The sequence below is a fragment of the Miscanthus floridulus genome, chromosome 7, assembly GCF_019320115.1.
Source record: "Miscanthus floridulus cultivar M001 chromosome 7, ASM1932011v1, whole genome shotgun sequence".
Classification (NCBI taxonomy): Eukaryota; Viridiplantae; Streptophyta; class Magnoliopsida; order Poales; family Poaceae; genus Miscanthus; species Miscanthus floridulus.
Window position 1 is genome coordinate 71,132,023 of NC_089586.1, and position 18,656 is coordinate 71,150,678.

At 46.0% G+C, this 18,656-nt stretch overlaps 2 protein-coding genes across 2 annotated transcripts; one reads left to right on the top strand and one right to left on the bottom strand.

The window, feature by feature from the left end:
* Positions 1-3,236: 3,236 nt before the first annotated feature.
* On the bottom strand, positions 3,237-5,338 carry LOC136465642 (uncharacterized mitochondrial protein AtMg00810-like). Its single transcript, XM_066464295.1, has 2 exons — positions 5,097-5,338; positions 3,237-3,729 (listed from the first exon to the last, which is right to left on the bottom strand). Exons 1-2 carry the CDS (start codon positions 5,336-5,338, stop codon positions 3,237-3,239), a joined length of 735 nt encoding a protein of 244 aa, XP_066320392.1.
* A 10,723-nt stretch (positions 5,339-16,061) lies between these two features.
* Positions 16,062-16,781, top strand: LOC136465643 (secreted RxLR effector protein 161-like). The gene has a single exon (XM_066464296.1). The coding sequence runs from the start codon at positions 16,062-16,064 to the stop codon at positions 16,779-16,781; it is 720 nt and encodes a 239-aa protein (XP_066320393.1).
* Positions 16,782-18,656: the final 1,875 nt, after the last annotated feature.

An 18,656-nucleotide genomic window follows, 5' to 3' on the forward strand; every position in this document is an offset into this window, starting at 1 on the left:
AACCAGCGAACAAGCCGACTCACAATCTCACGAATTCAAGAACACCAATAAATGACTTCTAAGTTTTATTCTAGTTTAGCCCCTTTTAATTTCTCATACTCAGCTTATTTTTTATGTAAACATAATCAACTAATTCTATATGATGAGCTGCCTCATCAATGTGAATGAAAGGAGAGGAAAAAACAGAAAAAGAAGAGCTAGAGGGAGGCTAGAAGAGGGGGGATTAGTTGGAGCAAAGGATAGGGAATCGGTGCCCAACACCAAGAGGCAAGAGTCCATGCATGATGCGTCCTCCTATGTCCACCACGATGTAACAGCCAAAAGGTGCCTCAATCCAAGAGGTTTTCTCGGCTGGGGGAAGAGAAGAAAAGGTGGGGTGGCCTTGCGATTGCAAGGAGTGGTGGTGCCTTAAGCGGGTGGGTTAATTCATTGTGCGATTAGGACCTGTGAGTGATTAGAGCACAACAATCGGCGGCTAGCCAGCCTCCGATCCCAACGGTCTCCATCTCTCTGGACTGTGATGCGATCATTTCTCTCTTTCTCTCTTTTTTCTTTTTTTTCCCCAAAAGGATTTTGGGTCTTTTTACAGTAGCATAGTAGGCACCTGAAAAGAATTGGCGGGACTATTTGTGTCTCTGCTTTGGGATGATTGATTATCGGCGACGCGTGTCTATCGGAGAGACGGAGATGCTTCGTTATGTGCATATTAGATGTGCCGTTACAGAGCTTATTTGGTGGCTGTTAGCCTCATTCACGCACCCGGCCCACTGGAACAGTCTTCAGTCAAGCTTGCTCTCCTAGTAGTGCTCGCTCAAATGGATGGCCACGTAATGATGCTGTCATGGGGATATGATGCTAGATCTTTTTCTTTAATAAAAATCGATTCTACTTTTTGAAAATATATATTATTAAATAAAAAACCCAAGCTAAGTAGTTTCGTTCTGGAAACATCTTGTCTATCCTCAGTCCAATGACAAAAGTTTCAGTGCAGTTATTAGTTTTGAAAGGGAAAAAAGATGTATACACATCTTGTCTACCTTTGCACATTTGAACTATATATTCAGAGCAAAAAATAGCAAACAAGATTGGCTTTGTGATGCAAACATATGGCTAGATTAATTCGTGCTGCCAGACAGGGACAATCAGAAACGTGTAGCTGGAAAAGCCTAGCGAAATTGGTGCATCAACTGATGTTCTTTTCAGCTAGCCTCATCAGTTGTTAATATAATAGCAAAAGGATTCATGCATACAACTAATTGTTTTTTTTTTTTGGCAACGAAAATTTAAAGCAAAATCGCAGGCCTGTTGTGGTGGTGCGTGTGGTGACACACAATCGAGGGAATTATTGTATTGGGCGACTTGGTGTACTCCATCCATCTCATGCCAAGCAAGATGCCTGCTTGCTAGAGGAAGGTTGGGCCTCACCTATGCAAATTTATATAGTTAGAGCTCCAACTCCAGTATTGGTTTAGCTGTCCCTGGCCTGCCTCTTTAAAAAATTTTGGGAGGTCCATTTCAATCTTATATGGGGCTGAAGTGACCTCACCTACTGCCAGGTTCCTTTCAACATGGCTGTAAGCAACTACACCATATGTCTGTCTTCAGCTGGTGCATGCCTCTACATCCAGATAGGATATATATGTAGTTTGGTTGGCACCAGCATCATATGCTTGCAGCAGCATGTACACCATATTTAGCAGCAGCACAGGGATGATTGGTGCCGAAGCTGTTCCATCTTGATTTCCCGGTCTTCAAAGTGTGATTTTGAGTACTTTGCTGAAGCTTCTTCAGTCCTGAATTTTCAGTCAGATATAATTTAATCAGTTGTCGCTGGAGCTGGAGTCCTGCAATTTCTGCGTCCTTGTAACTTGTAAGGATACACCTACAGCTACTTGACGGTTACTGGCAGTTTCTGTAGTACTATGGCCAAAGTCAGAAAAGGGGAGAACTAAATGCAAGGACCAATAAGATATGAAGAGATGGGGGCATGATCCTAAAAGGACAGCCCACAAAGACAGGTCCCAATGGCAATGAGAGGTGTGACCCGAGTGATCGGCCTCCTCACATTGCCTGCCTCTGCCTGTTGACACAATCCTTGCAGTGTAACTTTCAGTGTCAACTTCTGCTTTTTCTGTGACCAAAGGGGCCTTTGTCCTTTCAGCCACGAGAAGAGGCTGCGGCACAGGGCCACCCCTGGTATGGACGCATAGAGATTGAGATCATAGCCTGGACGCAGATATTCCCGTTTGCAAAAACTGCAACTGCCCTGTGTGGGGAGGGTGCAGTGCACAATTGCGAAAATGAGTGGGTGAGGACCGGGACCCCCCTTTTTCCCTAAAAACAATATGGGAATTCTTGTGGGAGAGGAGAGGTCGACGCATGATTGGTGCCTCACTTGTTGGTGCCTTTGCAATCCGTTCTTATTGAAGATGTGGGGACTAAACCCTTGTTTATAATTTATTTGATTTTCTGAGATGTGTTCTGCGTTGAAAAGAGGATGTTGTCTTTTGGGGAAGATATGGTTAACCAAAGATGGCTAAAAGGTCATGCGACAAAATATTTCTCAATACAATTACCTAATTCCTTCTTCGGATTATGATATCGTTTAGAAAAGAGGAAAAAATATTTAGCGACATATTCTATGAATTTCAAATGAAAGGGCGATTATATTTTTGATGACTTCTTCAGGTACTGAGACACAAGTCGGCGATACATCATAGCAACTGATAATTTGAAGTGGTAAAGTGTAGATAAACACAATTGGGTCAACAGTGTTTGTATTGCATCGCTGGTGGTATAAACACAAGTACGTGCAGTTACATAGCGCGGTGAACGCGCGACACAGGTCGGGCGACGTCATGACCGCCGTGTCTGACCACTAACTCTACGCTAACAAAACTGTCTCAACACCCCCCGCAGTCTATGGGGTCTGCAGTGTAGGAACAACACATAGACTGGAGAGGCTTCGAACGTCGAGGTCGGAAGCCCCAAGGTCATCACTTCGGCGTACTATTCACCGGTGGGCACATGAAGAACACGGAGATCGCCGAGTTGGACACATTCACGGATGAAGTGGATGTCCAGCTCGATATGCTTGGTTCGCTTGTGGTGCACCGAGTTCGCGGACATGTAGACGGCGGAGACATTGTCACGGTCGCCTTGGAGATACTGCAGCAGAGTTCGTCGAGAAGCTGGCACAGCCAGATGCATTTGGCGGCAGCATTGGCGACGGCGCGTTACTCCGCCTCCGCACCGGAACGGGAGACAATCAGCTGCCGCATGGAGGACCACAACACCAGAGAGTCCCCCAAGAAGACGTAGAACCCGGACGTGGATTGCCTTGTATCTGGGCAGCCCGCCCAGTCGGCGTCGGAGTATGCGGTGACCGAGAGCTCGGCTGAGGCACGGAGGTGAAGTCCCAAATGCGTAGTACCAAGGACATACCGGAGGATGCGCTTGAGCAATGCCTGATGTAGTCCGCACAGATCGTGCATGTGGAGATACGCCTGCTGCACCGCAAATGCGCGCGTGACCATCAGGTACTGCAGAGCTCCGGCCAAGCTTCGATAGGACTTGACATCGTCAACCTTGGTGTTGTCATCAGCAGACAATTTCCCTTTAGTATCGATTGGGGTCGTCGCAGGCTTGCAGTTGGCCATGCCGGCGCGCTCCAGGATGTCCTCGGTGTAGCGTTGCTGGGACAGGTAGAAGTGTAGGGGACCATGACGCCTAAGAGGAGGGTGAATTAGGCAACTTAAAATTATAACACTAAACTATGGCCTCTTTTTCTAACCCTAGCAAAACCTATGCAAAAGATAAATTATTTAAATGTGCAACTACGGTTTTGCTAGTGTATTGCTATCTCTACCGCAAAAGAAGAAATGTAATCAATGTAAATGCAGAAGCTTAAAGAGCAAGGTAGAGATATACAAACTCCCATCGACGACTCCGGTATTTTTACCGAGGTATCGAGAAGCGCGCAAACTTACCCTAATCCTCGTTGGAGCCCCTCGCAAGGGCCAAGCTCTCGGTCGGGTAACTCCGTGGATAGCCTCGGGCCTTCCCCACGCACAAGTGGATCTCCGACGTGCCTTCCGGCAAGTCTCTCCCGGATTCTCCCCGTCGTCTTCACTACCAAGCTTCCGGCCGAAAACGCCGCGGGCCTTGTTCCCTCCGGTACACGGTGGCGGCCACACCACAAACGTGGTTGGTGTGATCTCGTAAGACTACAAGCCCCTCCGATGTACAACAATGGTGCGCGCAAGTACCGAGTGGTAAGAGGTATGCAAATCTCACTAAACACTAGGCCTAAACCTAGAGCAAACGCATAAGCGGTGGTCTAATCAACCTAAGCACTTCGCAAAGCACCTACGTTAATCACCTAATAAAACACTAAGCACTATGCAAGTGGAGATCACTAAAATGGTGTATCAACACCCTTGATACGTTTCCTCAGCTCCACTCTTCAAATGGCCGGTTGGGGGTCTATTTATAAGCCCCACTGAGAAAGTAGCCGTTGGGGACGAAATTCTGCTTTTCTGCTACTGACCGGACACTGATCACGTCCTGACCGGACACGTCCGGTCGTCCCGACCGTTGAAGCCGCGAACAACTAATCGGACGCTGCCAGCGTCCGGTCACCGGCCACCGGACGCGTCCGATCGTAGTTTCGCCGCTCTGGAACCTCTCTGTACTCGACCGGACTCTGCTGTCCTACGTCCGGTCGATTTGCTCGTTCAGCGTCCGGTCGCTGCTTCTGCCGAGCCTCTTGATCGGAGCGTCCGGTCACTATGGTACCAGCGTCCGGTCCAACGTCCGGTCACTTCTGTGAGCTCGTTTCTTCGCGATCTTGCGTCTGGCTTGGTTCCTATCTTCGTGCTTGGACTTTGCTTGATATCTTGGGTCTTTCCTTGTGCTTCTAAGGTCTTGCTTAAGGTGTTGATCATCAGATCATCACGTCGCCTTCGTCCAAGCCACGTCTTGCACCCTACTGAACTACGAAACAATCACTTGCAAGTTTATTAGTCCAACTTGGTTGTGTTGGTCATCAAACACGAAAATCCAAATTAAATGGGTCTAGGGTCCATTTTCCTTACAAGAAGCCAGTGGCGTCGCGCTTGACATCGATCCTGAGGAAGAAGCTGAGCTCGACGAGGTCTTTGACTACGAACTCCCGGCGAAGGCGTTCAACGATCTGTTGCAGCAGCGTCGTGCTCGATCCGGTGAGCACGATGTCGTCGACGTAGAGGAGAAGATAGGTGACGTCGTTGCTGCGGCGGAGAACGAACAGGGATGAATTGGACCGCGTTAGTGTGAAGCCGATGTTGATGATGAACATGGCAAAGCGGGTGAACCAAGCCTATGGTGCTTGGCGAAGACAATAGAGTGACTTGTCGAGGAAGCCTGGAGGTTGCTGACAGAGAACGTGGAACGCGTTGGAGACGTCGAGTTGCCGGGTAGGCCGCCGACGAGAAGCAACGATCATGAGCACAGTTTGGATGGTCGTAGGTTTTACAACCGGAGTGAAGGTCTCTCCGAAATCAACGCCGGCGCGCTGGGTGAACCCCAGGCCACCCACCGTGCTTTGTAGCGCTCGAGGGTGCCATTGGAGCTAGAACCGCCATCGCCCGGTGTAGGAGCTGTGGAGCGGCCGCCGCTAGTGGCGATGAGAGCCTGGTGCTACGCCGCCTTGTCGTGCTCACAGTCATATTGCTCCTCCAGCAGCAAGTATGAGCATGCCGAGAGGAAGGAGTGGGGCGGGTTCTTGGCGGTGATGACAGGGACGGCGTGCCAAAACTTTGAGTTGAGGCAAACGAAGCATGTTGAGGACTTGGCTCGTCTCGCGAATAGGTTGCCCAACATCGCACAGAGCGTCGGCAAGCTGTTTCAACCGGCCGGTGTAGGTGGTGATATCCATGTCGCCTTGAACGAGACTAAAAAACTCCGCCTCGAGGTAGACGACGCGGTGGAGTTCCTTGTCCCTGAACTGATCGTGGATGGTAGTCCAGATGGTGTGCGTCGTGGCCTTGGGAGAGCATACGATGGCGCGAACGTCCTTGGACATGGAGTTGTACAACCAGCCGAAGATGCACTGGTCCGCCATGGACCATTCTAGGTCACGGCGGTTGGCGACGGTGGGCGGAGAGAAGAGGTGAGATTCGAGCCCAAACTTGTCGAAGAAAGCGTCAAAGAAGCAGCGCCACTGGGTGTAGTTGGACTCAGCGAGATCGAGCTCGACGGGAACGTGCGCCTTGATGTTCACCGTCTGCAGAACTGCCGGCGGCGGAGAGGGGACGGCGATGGGTTGGGTGTGATCGATGGAGGAGGTAGAGGAGGAGGAAGAGCTGGCGTCAGAGAGATCAACACCGAACAGGGGGCGGCCTCCATGTCCATGGCATGGAGGGACAGAACGGACAGCGAAAGACGGAGGGCTCGACAGTGAGTGCCGCGCGGCGGGGAGCAGCGAGCGGCGCGAGCAGCGGTTGCAGAAGAGAGGGCAGGATCACACTGTGCTAAGCTGATACCATGTAGAGAAACACAATTGGGCCAACAGTGTTTGTATTGCATCACTGGTGGTATAAATACAAGTATATGCAGTTACATAGCGCGGGCGCGCGGTGAGCGCGTGACGCAGGTCGTGGGCGACGTCATGGCCGCCACGTCTGACCACTAACTCTACGCTAACAAAGCTGAGTGTCTCAACATAAAGTATCTCTGTTCTATATAGCATAGCGTTGTACTAGCTCTGTCCTTAAAAGAATGCAACTATGGATTGCGTGCCACTTTGAGTGTTTCATGTTGATCAAGTTTCTAGTAAATAATATTCATATTTATGGTTCTAAATTAATTTATTATAAAATATATTTCATAATTAATCTAATGATATTTATTTTATATTATAAACATTTAAACTTTTTTATCTATAATTGGTTAAAGGTGATATATAAAATATGGTACTATTCTAGAATTGCATTCTTTTTTAACCGAGGGAGTATTTATCAACGGCGTAGGATAGGAACCAAGGAATGACACGGTTCTAGCATATGCATGCCTGCTCTCATTCCCGTCAGGAAATCTCCAATTTACTGCTGAAGAAATACAACATTGTGTAAGCGTACTTATGTGTGACACTTTTTTTTTGAAACATGTGTGACGCTAATTAATATCATAGCACTCAAGAAGTATGCTTAACCCCGGTAACTATTGGCATTCGTCTAATTCACTCATCATCTAGAAAGCGAGGTATTTTACCTAGAAAAATAATGAAAATCGTTTATGTAACCTCCTGTGATGGTTTTGAATGCGGTTTTGCTAGCATGTATATTACGTTGGTGTGAGTCACAAACAATAGGTACTTCCTTTAGTCATTCCAACTTTTGTTTGGAGAGTCAACACATCTCATGTTTAACCAAAATTATAGAGAAAATTATAAAGACTTATGACATCAAATAGGTATACTATAAAAATATAATTAATGCATAATCTAATTAGACTTTTTTGATATTATAAATATTATTATTTTATTATATAAACTTGGTTAAACTTGAAATGTTTTGACTAAAAAAAGTTATAATAACTTATAATTTAGGATGGAGGAAGTAAAAGTTTACATGACCCCATAACATATTGAGTGTTCACTCACAAGAGTCAAGTATATATGTGTTACCAAATGACCCCTCCCACATCCACGGACGCCTGCCCTTCCGAATGTTATCTCCCACGTTTTCCCTCACTCTCGCTTTTTCTCCCATGGCTACCACACCAATGAATTCCTCTTCCCTCCTGCCTCCTAGCCCACGCCCATTTTACAACATGTGTCGGCATGGGTAATCAAACGAGCAGGGTAGGCCACAATGGCAAAGCAACTACGAGGGCCCTCGAATTAATAACTACACTAAATTGAGTTGTCATCCATACGCACTTAATTTAGCATAATTAATCTGGTTGTCCTTGGAGACGCATCGTCCATGCTATCCACAATGCACATAATCAGTGGTGAATCTAGCCCAAGAAATGGGCGGACTTCAGGAGGCGGGGTTGCGGGAAGCCGAGGAGCTAGGCGGGGGATCCTCCAGTGGCCGGCACGGTGGCGGTGAATCGGCAGTGGGACTGCAGGAGGGGTGAGCGGCGAGCCTGGAGGCAACGAGCGGGGACCTGACATGGCCATATGGCAGCGCAGTCGTGGAAGGATGAGGCGACAAGTGGCACCCCTTTGCTCACGCCTTTGGACTGCCCTAAGGCCTTCCACAGCGTGAGTGTTGCCTAATACTGTTCATTTCTGCCAACTCCACAGCGATGCTTCGTTCAGTTCCTTCCTGCAGTGTGTAGCTTCACTTCCTACTGTTCTTAGTGGATCCCACAAGCAATAAACAATAGCACAACCACGTATGCTGCCTGAGAATCAATCTGCAATGAATAAAATACTTCTTTCGACGGTTTGGGCACCGACGCACGTACTTGCTTCACTCCCTAATTTTCTGGCGTTGGCAGCACTCCCTGCAGTGTGAGAGGTGGTGCTTAAAAACTCTCTCTCCACTTGAAGCAGCACTCAGGCGATACACTGGAGAGGGCCTAAGGCTGCCTGGCCTAGGCTGGACGACTGCTGGCCCTATGCAAACAGCGGCGGCCAGTGGTGGACCCATAATTTTTTAGGTGGGGTGAACTCTAAAAACCACCAGCTAGGCTAAACATAGAAAAGAATCTCTATCTATCTACAACTAAAAAGACCCACGTGTTATCATTTTCGTCTCGCTAACGAACCCCGCCCCGCGCGTCGAGGTATAACCCGCGCGATTTCACCCCGCTAAACAACCCCACCCGGCGTGCTTCGCCACGCCACGCTCTCTCTACCGTGGAACTACCGCTGCGCACGACTCCCACCCACGCTGCTTGCCTTTGATCGGTTGCTAAGCCCTGAACCCCGAACCCCGACCTCCCTCTGACCCCTGTTCCCCAGCCTCGAGCTCCATCCGACCCCTGCTCCCTGCTCCCTCTAATCCCCTCGATCGGGCACACCTGGCCGCCGCCGCGCCACCACCGCGCCACCGCTGCGGAGAGCGCCTCGACATCCTTGCTCCCGGCCTCCCCCGACGGCCGTCCTTCGGCTCCGGCACGGAGAGCTCCTCGACACCCCCGCTCCCGGCCCTCCGTCTGTTGATGGATGATGCCTGCCGTCGAACCCTACAAGCTCTGGACAATGTGGCGTGGGACGCCACCTGGACGACACTGAACGCCACGCTCCCATACCGCCCCTGCTCTGTCACACCATGCGAGGTCTCCGCCGCCACCGATACTTTTATTCATTATTTATATGAAGAAATTAATATATAGTAAAAATTCTTACCATATATATTTATTGAATATGTGATGCTTTAATTAACTAGTTAATGTGTTATTTGTACTTTAATTTCTTGTCATCTTCCATATTAATCTCTTATAACATCTTATATAATTAAAAAGTAGTCTTTCTATTATTTTCTCCATCTCTTTTGTTCCCACAATAGCCCTCTAATTAAAAAAGTAGTCTTTCTAGTTAAAAATAATTAGTACTTTCTTGTTTACTCTCCGATATCCATTAACACATATATTATTTGGGATTAGTCTTCTTGTTACTACCGTGATCCTTTTTTCTAGCCCAAGAACTAGACTGATACATGAGTGTTAGAGACCTAGGGCTAATTAATTTTGTTCCTTTTTTTCTCTAAAATATTTTGTGTTCTTTTTCAAGTTTTTAGTTTTCTTTTTGTATTATAACACAAAACATTTATTTGGTTGTTATGTGAGATGCCGGTGTGCTAGCACCTTGGTGATGAGCGATTGACAACACGGTGTGCGTGTGACGTATCTCTCGGCAGGTTGTGGTTGTAGGTGACAGGTGGAGACAAGGTACATGCGGCGACGAGTGAAGAACGAGGATAGGATGCCGTTCCGAAGAACCGTGGGGGCGGAGAAGGGCGGATCGAGGCTTGCGTTCGAGGGACAGGCGATCGTGTGGTGTACGTCTACTGTACCTGGCTACACGGTGGGAGGACGTCGAGGGAGGTTTCCAGATTACGCCACAAAATCCAGGGTTCGCTGGTTGAGCCACAAAGCCATGCATCGTACCGGGACGCTCGTGCGGCGTGCGTTGGCCGAAGATGGAAATTCTGGCGATCGCGATACGATTTCGGATGGTCGTGCGGCGACATCGCGAGGATCACATCGCGGAGATGGAGGGATCGCGGACATCGCGGAATTTGCCATGGAGGACGTAATTGGAATTTACGCCCCTACGTTGGATTTATTTAGCGTAGGGGGTTATGTGAAAATAGGTCGTGCCACCCTTTGGAGATATAAATATGTGGCACCTAGGGTTGAGAAGGGTGCGGAACGTTTTGGACTCTCGGCGAGCACTATTCACGCGTGAACAGTACCCGTGAACAGTGCTCGTGCCCCGGGGTTCCACGGTTCAGTTTTTCTCTCTCCGGTCTAGCCTAGGGTTTGAATTCTAGTGAGAGGTTTTTGTTGATCTCTCCGATTAAGAGAGGGAGGATGTTCGGGCGGAGGCTAGATGCACTTTTGTAAGTTCAATTACTCAATTTAATCTTTCATCTATAATGATTGATCTTGTGCATCTCGATTGGTTCTTTACAATTCTCGTCAGCATCTGACATAGTCTGCTTGTTTTATTTTTATCTCAAGATCCGTAAGTACGATTGACGTGATTTCAGTTGGGTTAGTTTCGTAATTTCATCTAGTTTAATCTGACAAATTTTTAGGTCGATCGGAGTTACGGATTTTCGTCCACATCAGGTTTACTAGGTACATAGAGTTCTGGCCAGATTTGAAAAACGTGATTTAATCAGGTTTTGTGTTTAGGGGAAGGGTTAGAAATTATTTTTGGCTTCCGCGACCATTCACCCCCCTCTGGTCGCCCGTTTCGATCCTTCAATTGGTATCAGAGCCGGTTTAGGTTTTCTATACCTTAATCGGTGCTGAAAGCTATGGCGACCAATGAAAAGTTTGATGTTCGCGCTCCGTTTTCTGATGGGACTGATTATGATTACTGGAAGGCACGTATGACCAACTATCTGAAAGGCAAGTCGCTGAAGCTATGGAAAATCACACAAAATGCCACATATGTGATTCCAGCTGAGGAACCGACTGACACCGCTGAGATCGGGCTTCTTAAAACAAATCATCGCGCTGTTGCTATTTTACAGGCTTCTATTTGTAAAACTGAATATGATCGGGTTTCTAGTGAAGATCTCGCTTATCAGATCTGGGAGAAACTTAGAAAATATCATGAAGGCTCAAACACTGTGAAAAACCGAAAATTTGAGATTCACCGAAAAGAGTTTGATGCTTTTTGCCAATTGCCTAGTGAGTCTATTGATGACATGTTTGCACGTTTTCAAGTGATTGTTAATAAGATGAAGGCCATGAATAGCAATATGCCTTATGATGATCATGCTAGGGCTCTCAGATTATTACATTCACTTAATGATGAATGGGATATGAAAGTTGAGGCGATTGTTGAATCTGTAGGTTATGAGACTCTCACCACTGATGAGCTTTACAGTAAGCTCAAATCAAAAGAGATCGAAATTGTTTCTAAGCGTAAATTGAAAAATCCCACAGCTGCTTCTTCTTCTGACGTTCCAATGGCTTTGGTTTCTGGAAATAAGACTAACACTAATGCTAATCCAAATGTTTCCAGTTTTGCTTTGTCTTCTTTGTGTCATGTTGCAGATGAGGAGTTGGAGGTGCTAGATGATGATTAGCTTGTACTGCTCTCCAATAAGTTTAAGCGTGTGTATGACAACAGGCGTAATAGAAGACGTTTAGATGGCTGCTTCAACTGTGGTGAGCGAGGACACTTTGCTGCTGATTGCCCAAACAAGCAGAGATCTTTTGAGCAGGGCAATAACTCCTCCAGGCGCCAGGAGAAGTTCAGGGAGAGGAAGAAGAAGAAGGATAAGCAAGGGAAGAAAGGCGGACAAAAATACTCTGACAAGCAAGTCGCTAAGGCTGCAAATGTTTTGTTATCTTCTCTTGGACAGTATGTTTCAGGTGGCTCGTCAGACTCCAGCAATTCAGATTCCGAGGATGAGACACCCAAGAAGAAGACAGACGGACTTTGCTTCATCACTGACGCCGGCATCAATGGTGGGATATGTACTATGGCCTTGGAGGGTGATGCATCAACCGACAGCAACGATGAAACTTCTGATGATGAGGTAGATACTTCTGCAGAACAAAGAATAGCTAATTTAACTAAAATTGTTCATAAGCAAAATAAAGTGTTGGCTAAACTTAAAACTGATTATGATAAAACTTGTGCTGAACTAGCTACTCTAAAAAATGCTGCATCTAATCCTGCTGAACCTGATGAATGTGAAGAATGCTCAATTCATATGATTTCGCTTTCTAAATTGCAAACCAAGTATTCTTCCATTGTTGATGATCGAGATAAACTTTATGCTGAACTAAATGAACTTCGTTCTCGGTCGAATTTGCTTGGTACTTGTGTTTCTTGCCCGCTTCTGAAAGTTGACTTGGATAATGCTTTATGTCGGGTAAAAAAATTTGAAGAACACACTTGTCCTGATTTGCCGGTTTGTTTGATTTGTCCAACTTTATGATCTGAATTAAATGTTGCTAAATCACATATTGTTGAGTTGGAAAAACACACTTGTCCGGTTCTTTCTTCATGCCTAACTTGTCCTAATTTTGTTGTTGAAGATAATGATTTAAGGGCCAAACTTGCTGATTTGGAAGAAGAAAATAAGCATTTGAGAACTATTCTTGGTTGGTGTTCTATTCGTGAGCCTCAAATTGGTATGGCTATTGCTCAAATTAAACGGGGTAAGCATTTTGGTCCCGGTTATGACTTGAAACATGTTTTTGGTGAAAAAAGTGGACCGCCTGTTGATGAGAAGAATCCACCTTTGGCTAAATATACTGGACCACCTCCTAGGAAGGGTTCAGGTGTCACCTCTGATGGGTTGCTGGTTGAGACATCTAGATTTGCTCCTAAAAAGCAGGTTTGGGTGCCTAAGCCAAAACACTTCAAGGGTGTACAAAATACTAAGCCAAATGGTTCTTCTTGTGATCATTTTGCTAAGCCTGTTTTTGTTGCTTCTAGTTCTAATGCTGAGGCTTCTTTCGCTCCTGCACACAAGCTTTATCATTGTGATTTTTGCAGTCATGATGGTCATCTTTATGAGTTCTGTTATCGGAGGATGCGTGCTGAACGACGTGAGCAGTACCCCACACGTGGTACTCATGATCGTCGTGTTTTTAGATGTGAGCAGTACCCTGTACGTGGTACTCATGATCGTCCTGTTTTGAGACGTGAGCCATTTGTTTGCTCTTCTGGTTTTTGCTCACGTACTCGTGCTCTTGCACAACATCGGGATGACAGACCACGTTTTCCCCCTCGTGGTTCTCATCGTTTTTTTGAGAACTTTGATTTTGCTAACGCTTCTTTTGAGCAAGTGGCTCAGCACTGGTTTTCATTACATTATCCTAACCCCAGTGTTGAGTCATTAGCTCACCCTCGCTCTCGTTGTTGATTGCAGGTTGGAGGCGAGGAGGACATATGGATAATGGACTCCGGCTGTTCGCGCCACATGACCGGAGATGATAAATGGTTCTCCAGCCTCACCCCCACGAGCGTAAAGGAAAACATCACTTTTGGGGATAAAAGTCAAGGTAAGGTAATGGCGCATGGATGCATCAAGGTAACAGATAAATACATGTTAAAGGACGTCGCATTAGTAAAGAATTTGCATTATAATTTGCTGTCTATTTCGCAACTTCTTGAGGATGATTTTGAGGTTCGTTTTAAGAAAGGAAATTCTCGTGTTCTTGATTCTGCTGGTAACCTTGTTTGCAAGATTTCTCCTTTTAGACGGATTTTTAAAGCTGATTTTTCTAAATCTTTTGGTGAAACTCGCTGTTTAGTTGCTCATGGTTCCCCCCTGATTTGGAAGTGGCATCGTCGGTTGGGCCACTTGAGCTTTGATTTGCTTTGTCGTTTGAGTTCATTGGATTTAATTGATGGTTTACCGAAACTCAAGTTTGAAAAGGATTTGATTTGTGCTCCCTGCAAACATGGAAAAATGGTTGCTGCTTCTCATGCACCTGTGACTCAGGTGATGACGAGACGACCGGGTGAACTGTTACATATGGACACTGTTGGTCCAACCCGTGTTCGGTCTGCTGGTGGGAAGTGGTATGTGCTCGTCGTTGTGGACGATTTTTCTCGATATTCATGGGTGTTCTTTTTGGAATCTAAGGATGAGGCTTTCTCATATGTTCATGATCTTGTTCTGAAGCTGAAAAATGAGTTGTCAAATAATGCCGTTAGAGCAATTCGCAGTGACAACGGTACGGAATTTAAGAATTCTCGCATGAAAGCTTTTTGTTCAGAACAAGGTTTAGATCATCAGTTTTCCTCACCTTATGTTCCTCCCCAAAACGGTGTTGTTGAGCGTAAAAATCGTACGCTTGTTGAGATGGCTAGGACAATGCTTGATGAACATAAAACTCCTAGACGTTTTTGGACTGAGGCTATCAACACCGCTTGCTATGTTGCTAATCGCATTTTTCTGAGAGCTTTTCTGGGAAAAACATCTTATGAGTTGAGATTTGGTCGACCTCCCAAAGTTTTCCACTTTCGAGTTTTTGGCTGCAAGTGTTTTATATTGAAAAAGGGAAATTTGGATAAATTTGAATCGCGTTCTTCCGATGGGTTATTTTTGGGGTATGCCTTGCAAGGGCGAGCGTACCGTGTGCTTAATCTTGATACTAACCGCATCGATGAGACATGTGAGGTCACCTTCGACGAGACAATGCCTTGTTTTTCTTCTGCTTTTGAGTGTGCAGGTGATGACGAGATCGGGCAGGATATTTTTGAGGATGAGAAAGCGGAAGATGGATGTGACGACGACGATGACGATGATGCCCAGCCTGTGATGCAGGGGGAGCCTGGCGCCCAGCCTGAGCAGGCGCCCTCCACCACTTTGGAGGATGGACCATCGCCGACACGTACATCTACAGCAAAGCCTGCAGCTTCATCGACTGTTGATCATGTACCGGCTGCAGTTGAGGGGGAGGCGATTTCAGAACGTACAGCACCACGACACATTCAGAATCGTCATCCTGCCAAGAACATAATAGGTAATTTGGATGAACGCACGACAAGGAACAGAGGTATGAAAAATAAAAATTATTGTGTCTTTGCGCATACTGCCTTTGTTGCCTCTTTTGAACCCCGAGATGTTGGACATGCTTTATCTGATTCTAACTGGGTCAATGCCATGCATGAGGAGTTAGAAAATTTTGCACGGAATCAGGTTTGGGTTTTGGTTGATCCTCCTCCTTCTTGTAAACTAATTGGAACTAAATGGGTCTTTAAGAACAAACAAGGGGAAGATGGTCATGTTGTTAGAAATAAAGCTAGGCTGGTTGCTCAGGGCTTTTCTCAAAAAGAGGGTATTGATTATGGTGAAACTTTTGCTCCTGTTGCTCGTTTAGAAGCCATTCGTATTTTGCTTGCATTTGCTGCTTCACGTGGATATAAGCTTTATCAAATGGATGTGAAAAGTGCTTTTCTGAATGGTTTTATAGAAGAAGAAGTTTATGTTAAACAACCGCCTGGTTTTGAACATCCCAATTTTCCTGATCGTGTTTTTAAGTTGCAAAAGGCTTTATATGGTTTGAAGCAAGCACCTCGTGCTTGGTATGCTAGATTGAAAACTTTTCTGCTTAAAAACGGGTTCAAAATGGGTTCAGTTGATAAAACTCTTTTTCTCCTCAGGCAAGGAAATGACACTTTAATAGTTCAGATTTATGTGGATGATATCATTTTCGGTGGTTCCTCTCATGCTCTTGTGAAAAAGTTTGCAGATGTGATGAGTAAAGAATTTGAGATGTCTATGATGGGCGAGCTGAATTTCTTTCTTGGCTTACAAATAAAACAAACTTCAGAAGGTACATTTGTGCATCAGTGAAAGTACACGAAGGATGTCCTGAAGAAGTTTGCGATGGATGATGCGAAGCCAATTTCAACGCCCATGCCGACTAGCGCTGCTTTGGATGCTGATGAGGACGGAGAGCCCGTGGATCAGAAGGAATATCGAAGCATGATTGGGTCGCTGCTGTACTTGACTGCTACGAGGCCAGATATACACTTTGCTGTGTGTATGTGTGCTCGTTTTCAGGCGTCCCCTAGGACTTCTCACCGTCAGGCGGTGAAGCGCATAATGAGGTATCTTCGATTTACTCCTGCATTTGGCCTTTGGTACTCTGCTGCTTCAACTCTCAGTTTGTGTGGTTATTCGGATGCTGATTTTGCTGGGTGCCGTTTGGATAGAAAGTCTACATCGGATACTTGCCAATTTTTGGGTTCTTCGCTTGTTTCTTGGTCCTCTAGAAAACAATCTAATGTTGCTCAATCTACTACAGAGGCTGAGTATGTTGCTGTTGCTAGTTGTTGTTCTCAGCTTTTATGGATGATAGCTACCCTTCGCGATTTTGGTTTGTCGTTTTCTCGTGTTCCTCTCTTGTGTGACAGCACTAGCGCTATAAGTGTTGCAAAGAATCCTGTGCTTCACTCTAAGACGAAACACATTGAGGTTCGTCATCATTTTCTGAGGGATCATGCTGAGAAGGGTGATATTAAGCTTAAATACATTGATACTAGTCAGCAACTTGCTGATATTCTGACTAAACCACTCGATCAAACCATGTTTGCACGTTTGCGTGGTGAGTTCGGGGTGTGTTACCCATTCTAGTATCATTGTAAGTTGCTTCAGTTACATATGCCTTATACTTGTTTTGGCTAGTTTGCGATCGATGCTTTTGGAGAGGTTTGAATGTTTTGCTTGACCAATTTTTATTTTGAAAACAGCACAGATATATACTTAAAAATTTATGTTGGGCTATGCTTGCTTTTCTGGATCTAGTGACTTGTTGAATACTTGACATATATCTTGCTCATGGTTCGGTTGTCAGCTTCTTTTAATGGGTTTTCACTGCAAATGTAACTCACAATGCAAGTTTTAACTTGGGAGTGCATAGTATGGTTGCAAATGATCTGCTTGCTTTCTTGAGAATTTAAATATAGGCACAACTCTGATTTTTCCCATGTCCCTGCTGGTTCTCGCTCATAATCAAAATTAAACAAATTGGCTGGGCACAACTCTTGCTTCCCATGTCCCTGCTGGTTCTCGCTCATAATCAAAATTAAACAAACTGGCTGGGCACAACTCTTGCTTCCCATATCCCTGCTTGTCAAGCTCACAAAAGCCAGAATTAAATATGACAAATGCATGCATTTGTGGGCGTTGCAGTGAACTTTGACTGAAGCTGTGTATCCATCGTGTCAGCTTGCTATATGTTTTGTCTTCAGCTTGGCACTAATTTTGGAATATGCATGTTTTTGCCTGGCTAATTGGTTTTTCAAAGAGATTTCAGTTCTAAAATTCTATTGGTCATGGCATTGTGTTGCTCCTTCTCTGAGTAGCTCGTGTTGCTGGTTAGCTTTTATAAGTATTTTGTATATGTCTCAGAAGCTTCGACTTGTGCTTTCTCACATGCTTTTCTCTAAATTGGTTCCTTGCATTTTATCTTGATGGAGTGCTTTGTCAACAAGGGGGAGAGTGAGTCACAAATTCATTTTTGCAGGGGGAGTTTGATTTCGTTTTTGCTGAGACTTGGCATGCTTGTTTTGAGGGGTTGAGGGGGAGTGTTGCTGAAATTGTTGAGTTTTGCTCCTGAGATTGCTTTTGAGAAATTGATATGGCTTTTGATTCATTTTGGGGAGAGTGATTTTTTTGTCTTGATTGTGTCGAGCCTAGCTTTTTCGCTAGCCCATGTCTTTGGGGATCAAGATTGTCTATTTTTCTTTCTTTTATTTTTTTAGTTCCAATAAATTTGTGCGGTGTGGTGTTGTCAATGCACTCATCAAGGGGGAGATTGAGATGCCGGTGTGCTAGCACCTTGGTGATGAGCGATTGACAACACGGTGTGCGTGTGACGTATCTCTCGGCAGGTTGTGGTTGTAGGTGACAGGTGGAGACAAGGTACATGCGGCGACGAGTGAAGAACGAGGATAGGATGCCGTTCCGAAGAACCGTGGGGGCGGAGAAGGGCGGATCGAGGCTTGCGTTCGAGGGACAGGCGATCGTGTGGTGTACGTCTACTGTACCTGGCTACATGGTGGGAGGACGTCGAGGGAGGTTTCCAGATTACGCCACAAAATCCGGGGTTCGCTGGTTGAGCCACAAAGCCATGCATCGTACCGGGACGCTCGTGCGGCGTGCGTTGGCCGAAGATGGAAATTCTGGCGATCGCGATACGATTTCGGATGGTCGTGCGGCGACATCGCGAGGATCACATCGCGGAGATGGAGGGATCGCGGACATCGCGGAATTTGCCATGGAGGACGTAATTGGAATTTACGCCCCTACGTTGGATTTATTTAGCGTAGGGGGTTATGTGAAAATAGGTCGTGCCACCCTTTGGAGATATAAATATGTGGCACCTAGGGTTGAGAAGGGTGCGGAACGTTTTGGACTCTCGGCGAGCACTGTTCATGCGTGAACAGTACCCGTGAACAGTGCTCGTGCCCCGGGGTTCCACGGTTCAGTTTTTCTCTCTCCGGTCTA